Source organism: Felis catus, chromosome D4 (genome assembly GCF_018350175.1).
Source record: "Felis catus isolate Fca126 chromosome D4, F.catus_Fca126_mat1.0, whole genome shotgun sequence".
Taxonomy (NCBI): domain Eukaryota; kingdom Metazoa; phylum Chordata; class Mammalia; order Carnivora; family Felidae; genus Felis; species Felis catus.
This window is the reverse complement of record NC_058380.1, coordinates 61,332,674-61,348,000: the sequence shown is the minus strand read 5'-3', so window position 1 is coordinate 61,348,000 and position 15,327 is coordinate 61,332,674. Positions and strand designations below refer to the sequence as shown.

Below are 15,327 nucleotides of genomic sequence, written 5' to 3'. Positions count from 1 at the left end.
TAATTAAAAATTAAATTAAAAAATAATATATATATATATATTTCATTCCATAATGAAAAATCAACTCCAGATGGACTATACATATCAACAATAAAGTAAAGCAAGATGACTTCTAGAATAAAACAAATATTTTCAAGACATTGAGTCCAGAAAGATTAATCAAATAGGATTCAAAAAGCCCTAACCTTTAAGAGAAAACAACAGAAGTTAAACTACATTAAAATACATTAAAGGCTGTCCAAAAGATACTGTTCTCCTATATCATTTTTCTTATTCATGTCTTTTTCTTCTTTTAGATTTTCAAATATTTGTCCATTTTAGTACTGTGTTTAAAAAGAATCAATTTGGTGTTTTATAGATCAAATGTACTGTAATTTTTTCTAAATCTTTATTTCCTTTGCATGCAGTTAGGTTGATTTGTACTTAATTCCTTCTCTAGCTTGAAATCTTCTTGCTTTCGAATTTTCTCTTGGGTAATGCTTTAGCAAAATCCCCACTAGTTTTGTTATGTAGGGCTTGTGTTGCCGGTCATTTCTAAATGGTTTGTAATTACAACTATAATTTCTTCTTTACTACAGGGATTATTTAGAAGAAAAATCTTATATTTCCAAGAGGATATATTATTTATTTTGACTTTTTCTTTTAGTTGTTGTGAATTTCTAATTTGGGTATTCTTTGTAGACCTTCCTATCACTAATTTCCTGGAAAAGTGAAGAAGTATTTTAAAAGAATAGTGTTCATGATTATAAAATTGGAATACATTAAATCTTTATTCTTGTGTTATTCAAGTATTCTTTTCTAATTTTTTTAATGTTTATTTATTTTTGAAAGAGACAGAATGCAAGCGGGGGAGGGGCAAAGAGAGAGGGAGACAGAATCTAAAGCAGGCTCCAAGCTCTGAGCTGTCAGCAGAGAGTCCATGAGGCTTGAACCCACGAACCATGAGATCACGACCTGAGCTGAAGTCGGACGCTTAACCCACTGAGCCACCCAGGTGTCCTGACCATTGATTATTTTTTTAGTTAGATTTTATTTTTATCAAAGTTATGTATGTACAGAGTCTACAGTGTCAAATAATTCTACAAAACTGTTACCCCTCCTCCCACAAAAAAGATAGCAGCTCTCCAACATCCAGCCCTTTCTATTTCCTGCTCCACGGAAGCAATCACACTTTCCACACTTAATTGAGTCTCTTGGTATTTAGCTTTATGTCATTCCCATCCCTTTTCAGAACAAAGAAACGCTTACTGAATTTAGCTAAAAGAGGGATGGCAGAGATAAACACTGCTGGAAATCTCAAAGACTTGGTGAACCACACATATAGGTACACAAGTTTTAATTTCTTGACTTCCCTAGTCTGAAATGTTCATCTTCTTTGTCAAACAAAATATCAAAGCAAGGAGTTCAATTCTGGTTGCAGTCTCCTAGAGGAATACAGCTAAATTAAACCAAATAAGGACAGAAAAGACCAGCCAAAATGAGGTGGCTTTTATAATATGTTGTAATATTTCTAACCACTAAATCCATGGCCTTTCTTGGGGCATGAGGATGTGAGAGTATCTAATGTTGTCTGAGCTCCTTTCAGAAGAACCAACCAAATACAGTTTTCAGACATCACGATATAAATGTCCAGAAGCTTAGCACTAGGAATATGGGTTTCAAATTGCTGTTAGCATTAATGCTAGCATTTTGGTTACTGAAGAAGGCCTCTAGTAGAAGGCTGGTTATTAAAAGGTAAGGGTCTATCAGGACTTGATGTATAGAATTATGCAGCACATGTACAGAATTTATGACATCTATATAGAAGTCAATAATTACTATGCCCTAGCTATGGTTTAGAATGGTTCACAGGTGATTACACCCATTTGTTCCATGAGACTTTCCCCCCAGTTCCAGGATCTCTATGCTAAATTAGATGCAAGCACCCCAGCTATTTCCTTAGGGCATGCCATCTGTTTGCAATGCACAGCTAATTCTGGGTCTGTTGCTCCTTGAAAAGTATCCCCTAAGGTTTCTGCCTGACTCCTAAATTCAAATTTGTTGAAACTCCTCCCTCCTTCCCCTTCTCCCATCATAAGGCAAGGGAAGGCTAGATCTGACATAACGTATATGATCAATGAGAAATGGTGGAAAGTCTCTAGCTAGAAGAATATTTATGTGACCTTGCCTTTTGTTTGTTTGTTTGTTTGTTCGTTTGTTTGTTTTTTAAAGAATAAAGTGGAAGAAACAATTGTGATCTTGGGGAAAAAGACTGCATGAGAGCAGAAAGACTCAAGCTCATAAATGCATTATAAATAGGGGTGCCCGGGGTGGCTTGGTTGGTTAAGCATCCGACTTTGGCTCAGGTCATGATCTCACAGTTCGTGGGTTCGAGCCCCACATTGAACTCTCTGTTGAGAGTTCAGAACCTGAAGCCTGCTTTGGATTCTGTGTCTCCCCCTCTCTCTGCCCCTCCCCCACTCATGCTGTCTCTCTCTCAAAAATAAACATTTTTAAAAAATGCAGGGGCGCCTGGGTGGTGCAGTCGGTTAAAGCGTCCGACTTCAGCCAGGTCACGATCTCGCGGTCCGTGAGTTCGAGCCCCGCGTCGGGCTCTGGGCTGATGGCTCAGAGCCTGGAGCCTGTTTCTGATTCTGTGTCTCCCTCTCTTTGCCCCTCCCCGTTCATGCTCTGTCTCTCTCTGTCCCAAAAAATAAAATAAAACGTTGAAAAAAAAAATTAAAAAAAAAATGCATTATAGGGGCGCCTGGGTGGCTCAGTCGGTTAAGCGGCCGACTTCGGCTCAGGTCATGATCTCGCGGTCCGTGAGTTCGAGCCCCGCGGGGCTCTGTGCTGACAGCTCAGAACCTGGAGCCTGTTTCAGATTCTGTGTCTCCCTCTCTCTGACGCTCACCCGTTCATGCTCTGTCTCTCTCTGTCTCAAAAATAAATAAAAACGTTAAAAAAATTTTTTTTTAAATGCATTATAAATAAGGAAGAGAACAAAAGTTAAAATTTACCATGGGAAAAATAAAATCAAAACAATGGAAAGAGAAAAAATAGAGTATGTGTTCATAAGAAAGTGATCTACAGTGATAATTGTGTTAATTGGCTTGCTTTGTTGGTGATTAGAGAATTTCATATAATTTACAAAAAAAAAAAAAAGGAGAGAGAGAAAAGAAAGAAAAGTAAAGGACAAAAGACAGATCTGTGGTTCTCAATCCTTAAAGAATGTCAAGAAAAGGGCCGACTGTGTGTATCCCAGAGGGCACTGGGCCCTGGCTTTTTTACTTCGTTTGGCTATAGCAAGTACTGTTGGTTTGTCTATGTTTAGAGAGATCAGTATTAGAAACATATCTGGGATGAGGAGATACTATAGACTTTTTTCAATTATCCCAACTTTTTAGTATGAAGATTTTCAAACATTCAGAAACATTCAGAATTCAGAAAAACTGTGAACACCTAAATTCTGTAATTGTCACTATTTTGCTATATTGATTTTATCATTATTTACCATCTGTTGAGGGTCTAATTTCAGAGCATTTAAGGAGATCTTCCATAAATTTAGGCAATTAAAAAAAAACCATTCTCCCTAATGGAGACTTGAGTGAGAAAAAGGGTGCTAGGGGTGCCTAGGTGGCTCAGTTGGGTAAGTGTCCAACTCTTGATTCTGGCTCAGGTCACAATCCCAGTTTGTTAGATCAAGCCCCGCATCGGGTTCTGTGCTGACAGTGCAGAGCCTGCTTGGGATTCTCTCTCTCTGACCCTCCCCCACGTGCTCACTCTTTTCTCTCAAAAATAAACATTTAAAAAAAAGGGGTGGGGGATGCTAAGTGAAGTTTTAAGTGAAATTCCTGTTTAGTTATTAGCTGAATTATTTTCCTAAAATTATCCTGAAATACCATATATGTTCGGAGTCCCAGTTTCCTCACCTGTAAAATAAAGTGAGACAAAATATAATCATGATCCCCATACTTATGGTTGTTTATAGCCTAAAAATCCTATATTTCTATGAAATTTTCTTAAAAATAACTGCCATTTACTTTGTGTTTTCTATGTGGCAGAAAGTATGCTATAATCTCATTTAATCTTCATAGGTTCCTTAAAATTTTGAGATACCACATTCATGAAAACTACCCACTGTTTTTAGTAGCATGCAGCCACTCTGACCTAATTCCAGTTGCACTTCCCCTTCACATTTTCAGTACCTTTTACTAACATCAATTTTGTACTGCTTTGGTGGAACTAGCTAGAACTAGCAAACAAATTTTCATTCCTCACTGAGAAACATGAGCAAACTCTGGTCCCTGGTGTGTAATTTTTTTCCAAATGTAAAATGCGATAAAACAGCCAAACTACTTTAACTTGTTTATTTTGGTAAAATAATTACATATAATTATTGTTGAAGGAAATCTACAATACACAATCTTGGTGTTTTTATTTAAATCTGTTGCACATTGAATAACAAAATTAAAATGTCAGTTTTTCAATTGGAGAAAGTACTCAAATCAACAGCCATGTGCTAAACAAAGAGACTCAATTAGAGCACATTATGGTTCCATTTGGGAATAAATACATCCAGAAAAAAACCAACAAAGATCATACATATATTGTGCGTGTTCATGCAAATTAAAAGTCAGTTACTAATTTTCTATCCCTACATTCCTCTTCAGGCTTACCTATCTCCTCCATGTTCATTGCTCCCAAATATTAGCCCTCACTTCTAGTTAAAAAAAAAAGCTGTTTGTTTTTGCTTTTTTCCATGGGAGCTATTTGTATTTCAATGCATATTTAAAGATCTTATATTGTAGAAATGTAACAGGATGCCCGCACAAGGTGTCCTAGAACTATAAATACACACTATTATGTAATACGTGAGGTTCACACCTAGGAAATCTAGATGGAATGGTTATCCTGAAGCAAATGAACAAAAATAAGGAGGTTCAGCCCTGTTGATTAGAACAAGGAAACACTAGGACTGAGAAGTAAGAAAGGAAAGTGAATCTACTCAAGTCATGGACAGTGATAAACCCAAACTCTTCACTTGATTTCTCTCTCATGCCCCTTATACAAAGACTTCTATAATAGATTCTGCTCGAGAGCAGGGAGAAACTTGTTTTTCCCAATGAAATTGGCATGTTTCTAACAAAGAATATCCTTCATGGTAACATATGTGAGTATCTTTTACATGAATATTGGGGTTACTATGCATCCTACCTGTGTAAGGACACATTCTCTGAGTATGTGTGGTCTCTCCTAAAGGAAGTCATCGATCCCAACATCCATCACCCAGAAAGGAGGCAGCTCTTCAGATGGGAAACCCAAGCAAAGACACTCTCTGGACCCTGCTGTTTTGGCCCTGTTTGAAGAAAGATAAATGCCTGGCTCTATTCACTTCTGGTGGCAGTACTCAGATGATGTCTGCCAAATGGAGACAGGCCAAAAGATAAGGACATGAGGAAAATGTCTTTGTAAGCCAGCTTGAACAGTTTCATGTTGCTTTCTCTATTCATTATCCTCTAGCTTTTAGCTAAGCTTGATTTAAATGCTGCAGCCTTACATCAGCTGTTCCACTGGCATTAGCGTAAGACTAGTGTGTCCATACTTGGATCACAGCCTTTGCATGGAGAAGAAAAATGGTAGCACAACCCTCAATACATGCTGAAGAAGAAGCCTGCGAACGAGAATCAGGGCTGAGGTCCAGGAAGCCTTTACTACTTAGAGATTCTCCCTGCATTGCATCTTTGTGTCTGGGGCTCCTTATTATTAAGGAAGGAGGCAGCCTCCCATAAATGCTCAATAACAGGCAATGAGATGCAAACTATCAGGTTCCCTGATTGCTCTCACTGCTAGAAAACTCAGAGCTACGTATTGTGTTCAACTACAAAAGCTTTCCCCAGCTAAAAGTTATGGAGAATTGTTCTTTCTTTTCCCCTTTTATTTATTGGTTCTTATCTTTCTGGTCATTAGTTCTGATCTTACCGCATATGTTTTTATTTCAAGTTTCCTAAATCCTTTCCTGGAAAACAGTCAGAGGACACAAGCCAATCACTGAACAGATTTTTCCCATACAAGAAAGTTACAAAATAGTGCTCCTCTCAAAGGTATGAATGCTAAAGAGTATGAATGCTATATGTTGGCCTCTCTTCTACCTCATCCAAGAACCAGAGCAGATTCTCAAGAGGTGAAAGAGAGCTTGAACGCTAATGTCAGTACAATCAGAAGATCACAAATAATTCTGAATACATATTTCTTTGCTGTTGGAGGGGGTGGAGAGAACAAAGCATGGACCTGCAATCCAGGAGGGAAGAATATCTCAGTGAACTGAGCAAGGCTCCACATCTAAGCTAGGAGTTCAGAGTCAAAATAAATACTTCACTTAAGGTGGCTTTTTAGGGCACCAGAATAAAAAAAAAAAAAAAAAAAAAAAAGGAGAGAGAGAAGGAGGTAGAAGGCAAATGCTGATAATTGTTTCTTTGCCTAAGATTCTCTCCCATTTCCAACCACATTCCAATCTTACATCTTTGCTGCCTACTGAAAAACTCCACTTGGTTATGCAACCCTCATCTCAAACTCAACATGTTCAAATCAAATCAATCAATCAATTTCCCTGTCAATCTTTCTCTCACCTAATTCCTTACTAGTTAAAAGCATTATCCAGATGTAAAAGTCCTGGAGTCATTCTTTTTTTATTTCATGGAATCCTTAATTTTTGTACTCCAACTTCCTACAACTAAGATCTACTGCCGTTCAACAAACATTTACTGCGTGCCTATGATGCACCAGACACTTTCTATGCCCTTGTGATACAGTGGGAACAAAACAGAAATATCCATTTTCATAAACTTATATTCTAGTAGGAAGAGGGAAACAACAGAGTAAATAAGTAAATACGGTTAAGTAAGTACAGGATCTCAGAAGGTAGTAAATGTTACAAAAAAGGAAAAAGCAGAGTAAGATAATGGCAATTTAAAAAAAGGGTGGTCAGGGTAAGTCTCATTGAGAAAAAGGTGACATGTGAGCAAAGATGTGGAAGAAGTAAGGGAGGAGGCTGTGCGGATATGTGGGGAAGAGCAGAGGCAAAGGGACAGCCCTGAAAAGGCCCTACTACCAGCTCCTCCGATTTCTTTGAAATTGTCATAAAAACACGTCAGATTAAAACCACTCACCTGATTTTTAAAGCCCATAATTCCTTGAACCCATCCTCTAAATCATGAACCTCCACTCCTCCCTTTAAAATTCTTGGAACTTAACATGCTCCTTCTTCATATGCATCATCCTCCCCTACCTAGGAGAGCTTTCTCTCTGCCCCAATCTAAACTCTGTCCATCCCACAAGGCAGGGGATCAAGTCCTACCACTTCTATAAAGCAGTGCCTATGGCTGCTATTACTGAATCTGTATTTATCATATTTCCCAAGTATCATATTTCTCTATTTTTTTTTTAATGTTTATTTATTTTTGAGAGGGAGAAACGGACACACACAGAGTGCAAGCAAGGGAGGGACAGAGAGAGGGAGACACAGAATTTGAAGCAGGCTCCAGGCTCTGAGCTATCAGCACAGAGCCCAATGCAGGGCTCGAACCCACGAACCGTGAGATCATGACCTGAGCCAGTCTGATGCTCAACTGACTGAGCCACCCAGGCACCCCCCAGGTATCATATTTCTTAAAGGAAGTCAGCCTCTTTCTCTACTTCCCACTGTGTTGGTCACTACAAGCTGAAGCTCTTTGCAACTTAAAAACACTTCTATTAGCTTTGATAAACTACTGAAAGAGATAGAATGATTTTTTTAATGACTTTATTATACTAAAAAAAACCCATGGGGAATGGATGAGTCAAAGTGTTAATGATGGACAGTGATAGCTTTTTTCTTTTCTCTAATTCAATTTTTCAGCTATTTTCAAGTCTGTGGTTATGTTACTTTAAGAAGCAAAGAGTGTGCTATGAAAATATATAAATCAATACAAATAGTGTGTGATCAACTATCATTAGACTCATCAGAGAGATTAAAATTACCTAAAAATATAAGTCAAAGACTGCAAGCATCTGAGTAACTTGCAGTTGCAAAGAGGCACACTATAATTAAGACAAGCTGAAGCAAATTCTCATGGTTGAAAAAAAAGAAGAAAAAAAAAAACCCCTTCCTGATGAAGTGACCGAAACAAGATATTTACTGTATACAAAAGCAACATGATGTGCAGGAAAGAGTACACCCTCTGAAAATGTTCAAGTGCAGGTCCCACCACTTATTAACATCATGACCTCAGTTTCCTGGTCTGTAAAATGGAAACACAGAAGCTCTTCCTTTTACAAACTTTCACAGATACAAACTAAGTTCCAGTCTGAGCAAAATCCTGTTAACTCTGCCTACTGGAGTTAGTGGTAATGCACAATCATTCGAACCTCAGTGGTTGGACTGTTACTAGCCTACAGATCTCTATCTGAAGCAGTATCTTTTTTTATAAATATATCTATGACTAAAAGATGAAAGAATATTGACATCTTTGAATAACATGTAAGATAGCTGAAAAGAATCCTGGGTTTGGACCAACGTCATCAGGGCACCTGGATGGCCCAGTCAGTTAAGTGTCTGATGCTTGATTTTGGCTCAGGTCATGATCTCATGGTTTATGAGATCGAGCCCCGTGTTGGGTTCTGTGCTGACAGCACGGAGCGTGCTTGGGATTCTCTCTCCCTCTCTCTCTGCCCCACTTGTATACATGTTCTTTCTCTCAAAACAAACATTAAAAAAAAAAAAAGAAAAGAAAAACCAATGTCATCAAAATCTACAGTTAACTCTTGAGAATTGGTCACCCGGACCTAGTAACAAATGGACTTAAAAAAAAAATCTTTTGGAAATTAACGGGTACATAAGTAAGAAACTTTTGTACTATTATACAACTACCATCAGCGTTGGTTCTGAGAATTAAATGAAACAAGGCAGACAGAATGCCTGGCACATTCTTATCATATATTCTTTTCAGATTGATAAATGGTACATGGACCACTGAATCTTCAAGAAATGTCAAAGTAACCTGTGTGCACCCATCTCCTGCAAGTCATAATTTTTTTTTTTAAGTTAGAAATCATTCTTTATAATGTGTATTATCTTAGATTGCCAAACAGGGAGTAGCTTTCCAAAAAGCCAGATGTGATCTATGAAACTGGACCCACAGAAACTGGACCCAGACTTACTCCTCTCTCTCACTAGTGTTAGAGAAAGTGTCTGTCTAAAGCAAATAGCCTATAAGTCAACCAATCATTAAGTTCATATAAAAAAGGGTAACCATAAGAAACCTACCTGTATCACCTGGGCCAAAACTGTAGAGCTAAAACTGGATCTCATTCAAAGTAGCAACAAATCTTAATGTTTATGCATAACAGTTGGATTTGATAATGAAGAAATTCAGTTAAAAAAGTCATTAATTACCCTAAGTATTAGAGTTAGGCCGGGTCAAGACAGACCATAATTTTTAAGATTCCAAAAGTTTTCTCAAGCCAGTTCTATGGGACAATGCATGAAAATCCCTGAGATACATGCCAGCATCTGCCCTCAATTCCAGAAGCAGGAAGCAAAGATGTGACCCAATCACATGATAATAAACCACAGTCCATCTGTTCAGAGAACTTGCATTATGTAAGCCACAACCAAGAAAGAACAGCAAAAGGCAGGCAGTTTGTCAACATGCTCAGGAGGCTCTGTGGTTTGAAGAAACATGTTCTCACATCAAAAGGGCCATCCATAAAAAAAATGGCATTTTTAAAACCCATGTCATTAGACATGAAAATATCTGATGAACTACAAAGATACTACCAGAATGGTGTTGAGTTCAGATAACTGTTTCAACTAGGCCTAGAAGAACCTTTCAGCAAAGGTCTTCTCCACATAAGCAGCCCTCCTCAGAGGAACAAGATTTACGTCCCTCTCAATTATTTTGATCATGTCAGTTCCCTATTTAATGTCAACAAAGTAGATCATCTAAAACTCTAAACCTAGACCATGCACTGCAAGGCCTCTCAATTACATCCACTTCAATTAAACCCCAAACAGCTTTACCATCTTTTAAACTACTAAAGCCTACTCTTCTCAATCAATAAGCTCTACACCAGGTCTTTTTATCAGCAATATAAAAAGAATATTGACCTTCTCTTGAGGACTTTTTAGCCCCTCCCCCACTCCATCAGAAGTCACTTTTCATAAATTCTGTAAAATTCAAGATAACTAACTTCACTTAGGTAAGTCACTCCATTAACCCTGCCCTCCCCTCCTCAAAGCCCTTCATATTTTAAAGAGCAGATCTGCGGGGCGCCTGGGTGGCTCAGTCGGTTGGGCGTCCGACTTCCTCTCAGGTCATGATCTCACGGTCCGTGGGTTCGAGCCCCGCTTCGGGCTCTGGGCTGACAGCTCAGAGCCTGGAGCCCGTTTCAGATTCTGTGTCTCCCTCTCTCTCTGCCCCTCCCCCGTTCATGCTCTGTCTCTCTCTGTCTCAAAAATAAATAAACGTTAAAAATTAAAAAAAAAAAAAAAAAGCAGAAGATTTGGAATGAGATAATCTAATTTTTTTTCAACGTTTTTTATTTATTTTTGGGACAGAGAGAGACAGAGCATGAACGGGGGAGGGGCAGAGAGAGAGGGAGACACAGAATCTGAAACGGGCTCCAGGCTCTGAGCTGTCAGCCCAGAGCCTGACGCGGGGCTCGAACTCACGGACCGCGAGATCGTGACCTGGCTGAAGTCGGACACTTAACCGACGGCGCCACCCAGGCGCCCCAAGAAATGAGATAATCTAAATTCCTGTCTTAGTTCTGCCTGACCCTAAGAAATTCACCTAATCTCTGATGTCATTTTTTTCCCTTATAAACCAAAGGGACTTACAACTTTCAGCATTAGAATGCTTACCCCTGGTGGGCAGTCTATAATATTATTTTCCCTTATTTATCCCACTTAGATTAGCTTTCTATTTTGTTTCCATTCACATATTACAGAGTTTTCAGAATTGGGGGAAAGAAACCGTGGTAATACATCCAAACCCTGCAGTATAGAATAAAGAACTGAACTCTAAAAAGGAACTTGCCAGTCAATAAAAGCTTTGATTCCTGCCCTGGTGTAGGCCCCAGGACAGTGGGGGACACAGCTTACTACTCATCAAATCTCCCTCTCTGCCCATTTGAATTTAAGCTACCCTTCAAAGTCAGTTCAAGTCCTAAAGTGTCCAGAAAGCCTCCACCCATTACTTCAGCCTACATTAATCATTTCCCTCTTTGACTACTTGATGCCTCTCTGCAGGGGTAATATTAAAAATATTTAACCACTGGCTCCACAATGGTGCCAACCAATCAGAAAGGATGTCTGATCAGTCAAAACACACGTGGCCCAGTGGAAATTGGTGGCTGCACATCAATCCAGTAATATCAACACAAAATAGCAACCTCAAACTCCAATACAACTTTCTCATCTGGTATTCAAAATCTCATGAATTAGGAAAAGTAGGTATGATCCAGAGTTTCTGTATAACTAGGGGTGAGGTTGAGACTAACAAGCAAATCTAATAACCAACTGCTTCTTTCATCACATTATGCAATTTCCATATTATATACACAGAAATGCCAATTAATATTGGATAAGCTGTACTTACATAAAACAGTATAAATACTAAAGGAAGGCTCAGTCAAGTGGAATTCACTTAATCAACAAGCATTTAAGTGGAACAGAATATAAAACACAGTGCTAGGTTCCAAAAGCATAAAGGAAAAGGCATAACCCTTGCCCTCTGGGTACCTATAACACATTCAAAAGTACAGTTAAAGAACGGCACAGGAATGGTAGAAATAAACAACACAAACTGTAAGTACTATACAGTTCAAGGAAATAAAGAGTTCAGGAACTAAATCAGTACATGAAGACAGGACTGAGAACTTCTCTCCTCACATTCCCAAAAGGGGTAAAGTTAAGTATGTAGTTAAAAGGCTAAAAAGTCAAGAGTCAGTGGGAAAACAGAAATCACCGGAATTGAGGGTTTACAGTAGTAACGAGTTGAGAATCTTTGGTTGAATACTCAGAGATGGCTTCAATCATAAGCCTCCAGTATTGCTCTAACTGCTGAATACAAATGGAAAATCTTGTAAACCCTTTGTGAGGATGGCTGAGGAAGATTAGCTTGGCAATAGCCTATAGAAAAGCCTAGAGGAGAGAAACTAGAAAGCAACTTAGAGTCAAGGGATAACAGGCAGGGCTAAACTGATGGCTGCACACAAAGAAAAGAAGAGACATTCGAGAAGCATTTATGGAGGAGTGCTTGGGTGGCTCAGTTGGTTAAGCATCTGACTCTTGATTTACATTCAGATCATAATCTCACAGATCTCACAGTTCTCGGGATCAAGCCCCTCATCCTGCTATGCACTGACAGCACAGAGCCTGCTTGGGATTCTCTCCCTCCCTCTCTGCCTCTCCCCGGCTGGCTCATGCTCTCACACGCTCTCTCTATCTCTCTCACTCAAAATAAATCAATAAACTTAACAACGACAACAACAACAAAAGAGTTGGGGGGTTTAGGCATGTTTTCAAAGAAAAAACTTACACGATGGCAGAAAGGAAGCCAGACTCTCACACGGGATATATATGTGGACATACTGGTATGGTACTAATCTGTGTAGTAGGGACAGGGAACCAATTTCCCTAGAGAAATCTGTTAAAGAGAGGAGAAGCTGGGCAGAGAAATACAAAACTGACAGATACCCAGACAATAAGGAATAACTGCAAGGTCTTAAAAAGGAAGCTAAATTATAAATTTAAAAGTGCATTTGAGCTGCTTCAGAATCGATGAAAGGTCAACATAAACAAGCGTGGGCAGACCAGTTGAGGGAGTCTAGACTACAGAGTAACGGCACCAGGATCAACTTTGTGCTGTATGCACACCAGTGTAGTCTGGAAGCTTCTCCCCAGCATGGACTGAGCACTGTTCTGGATGCTAATTAAGTCCAATATTGTCAAGTGAATACATGAACACTTAGTGTGCTGGGAAGGCTAGGTGGAAAGAGTGAAGTACGCTATTCGAATTATTAGTGCTGTAGAAATGTTACTTTTGCTTGATACCTGACTATAGATTCTCCTACCTGTCCACATATTTACCTTGCCCCCACTCCTTAGGCCATTGTCAGAAAACCAGCATTTCCTCTAATGTAGGCCCAGTATGAAGGGATTCCAGGAATGGACTAGGTAGGCATCAGAAAAAAGCCAACCGGATTTTCATAGTGTGAAGACAAAACCAAAAAGGTAATCATAAAGACCAAGTGCTCATTAGAGGACTGAAAAGAAATATGGGCTACGTCAGACAGGTGTATATATTAAGGCATATAGGTTCTGGAAAGACTGAACTCTGGGTGGAAATCCTAACTCCAGCTCTTAGTAACTAAGTACTTAACCTAACCTGTTTGAAACTCAGTGTTCTCATCTATAACACGGGGCAAATGCCACAAGGCCTGAGGGTTTCATTGTGAGAATTGGATAATGTACTTTATGCATCTACATCATGGTAAGCTTTTAACGGAGAGTAGCTATTACTCATAATTGGCACTCTCATTCTTGAGTTGTTTGTTTTTTAAAACATTTGGTATTCAATTTTAGAAACAGAAATGTACTTTCAATGTAATTTAGTTTCTAACACTAAGGATTCTATATTTTAGTTTCTAGTATTTTAGTCTGGATGTTAACAAAGTTTTTCACTGTTCCTTCCACGGAAGTAGGTTATTACCACATATCCCATCCTGACTTCATATTTTGGGGAAAAAGGAGCAAATAAACATTCTCCCTTGAAAACCAAAGTACACAGAGACTACTGATTCAAACTACTGTCACTCAAGAAAAGGAACATCACTAGCGATGTTCCTTCGAGGAAATAAAAGCGTTTGATCAATTCGGAGTCATTCCCATTCAAACATTCCAAACCCCGCAGAGTGAGCAAACGTTCAAGTTTCTACTACGAAAACAATCTGTAGCCTTCTGGTTACTGGATTCACTTCAACACTTCCCAGACGCACCAAAGAAGAAACATTCCGCACATCTTCGTGCCTCCTTCTTCTCACACAAAGCTTCGCGGCTCCCCCTTCCAAGAGCCACCCCCGGCTGGGGAAACAGCCCCTCTCGGCGGGGTCGGGCCGGTGCCCAAAACCAGGGCACCCCCATGACCCGGGGGTCTCCCCCACACGTCGCCCCCTCCTGAGCTCGGCAGGCTCAGAGTTCATACCCCGCCCGGGAAACCTCCGGCGACCCCAACCCCGCCCCGGGCCCCGAGAACCTCGTGCGACCCTCCCGCTCGGGGTGGGGCGCCCAGACAACGCCACAAGGCGCCCGGGCTCCTCCAGGCCCGGCCGGCCGCACACCACCTCCGGCCCTCGGCCCGCGCCCCCTGGCTCCCCGCAAGGCAGTCCGGCCCTCGGACCGCTCCGCCCGACGCCACCTCCCCCGGGGAGCTGGGAGCAGGGGCGGCCGCCCGCTGCCCGGCACGTCCACCCGCGCCCAGACACACGCCCCCGCCCCGCCCCGCCCCGCCCGCGCTCCCCGCCCGTGATTCGCGTGGCGGCCGCCAGGCCAGGCCAGCCGGGCCCCGGCCCGGCGCCGCCACCTGCGCCCCCGGCCCCGCGCCATGTTTGAGAAAGAGAGGTAGCGAGCCAGAGGCCGGGCCCGGCCCGCGCGCCCCGCAGCCGCCCGCCAGCCCTGCCGCGCCGCCGCTCACCCGTCGCCCCCGGGGCCAGCGTCGCCGCCGCCGCCAGCACGAGGAGGAGCAGCCGGGGACGCGGAGCAGCGGCCGCCGCCTCCATGGTCCCGCCGCCACCGCCTGTGGCCCGGTCCGGCCCGGCCGCCGCCTCGCCTGAGCAAGCCCTGCCTCGCCCCACCTCCCGCCGCCGCGGCGGCCTCGCTCCGGCCCTTTGTAACTGCTCCGGGGCTGCGCGTCCATTGGCTGGCGGGCTCCCGCCGGCCCCGCCTCCCGGCTGTCTGCGAGCGGCCAAGCGGGACCAATCCCGGAGCCCCGCCCACGGGCTCGCTGGACAGCCAATCCGTAGCCGCGGGCGCCGGCCTCTGACCACGCCCCCAGACTCCCCGGGGGCCGTGCTGCCAGACCCCTGCCCCAGCTCTAGCCGCTCCCTGCTTGGAGGAGGCCGGGTAGCGGCAGGGTCTAGCGAGCCCTGCCCTGGCTTAGCCTCCAGCCCCGGAGGGCGAGGGTTGCACGAGGGGTGTGTCTGGGTGTGAGTCGCTTTCGGAAAAAGGCTGTGGCAGCTCTAACGCTCTTCTCTTGTAACCTTCTCTCGGCACCTAAGATCTAGCACTGACCCCAACCCCACCCCGAT

General features: G+C 42.0%; 1 protein-coding gene across 5 annotated transcripts in view; it reads right to left on the bottom strand.

Annotated features, from left to right (window-relative positions):
• TGFBR1 (transforming growth factor beta receptor 1) overlaps positions 1-14,988 on the bottom strand; it is a 58,052-nt gene extending 43,064 nt beyond the window's left edge. For 3 of the 5 annotated variants that reach the window (XM_023242499.2, XM_023242500.2, XM_045042590.1), the window contains exon 1: positions 14,715-14,988. In XM_023242499.2, the coding sequence (XP_023098267.2) occupies positions 14,715-14,936 (222 nt within the window). In that variant the 5' untranslated portion in view covers positions 14,937-14,988. The remainder of the gene's footprint in view (positions 1-14,714) is intronic. The other 2 variants (XM_023242501.2, XM_023242502.2) reach the window with 2 other exon arrangements.
• Between the last annotated feature and the right edge of the window lie 339 nt (positions 14,989-15,327).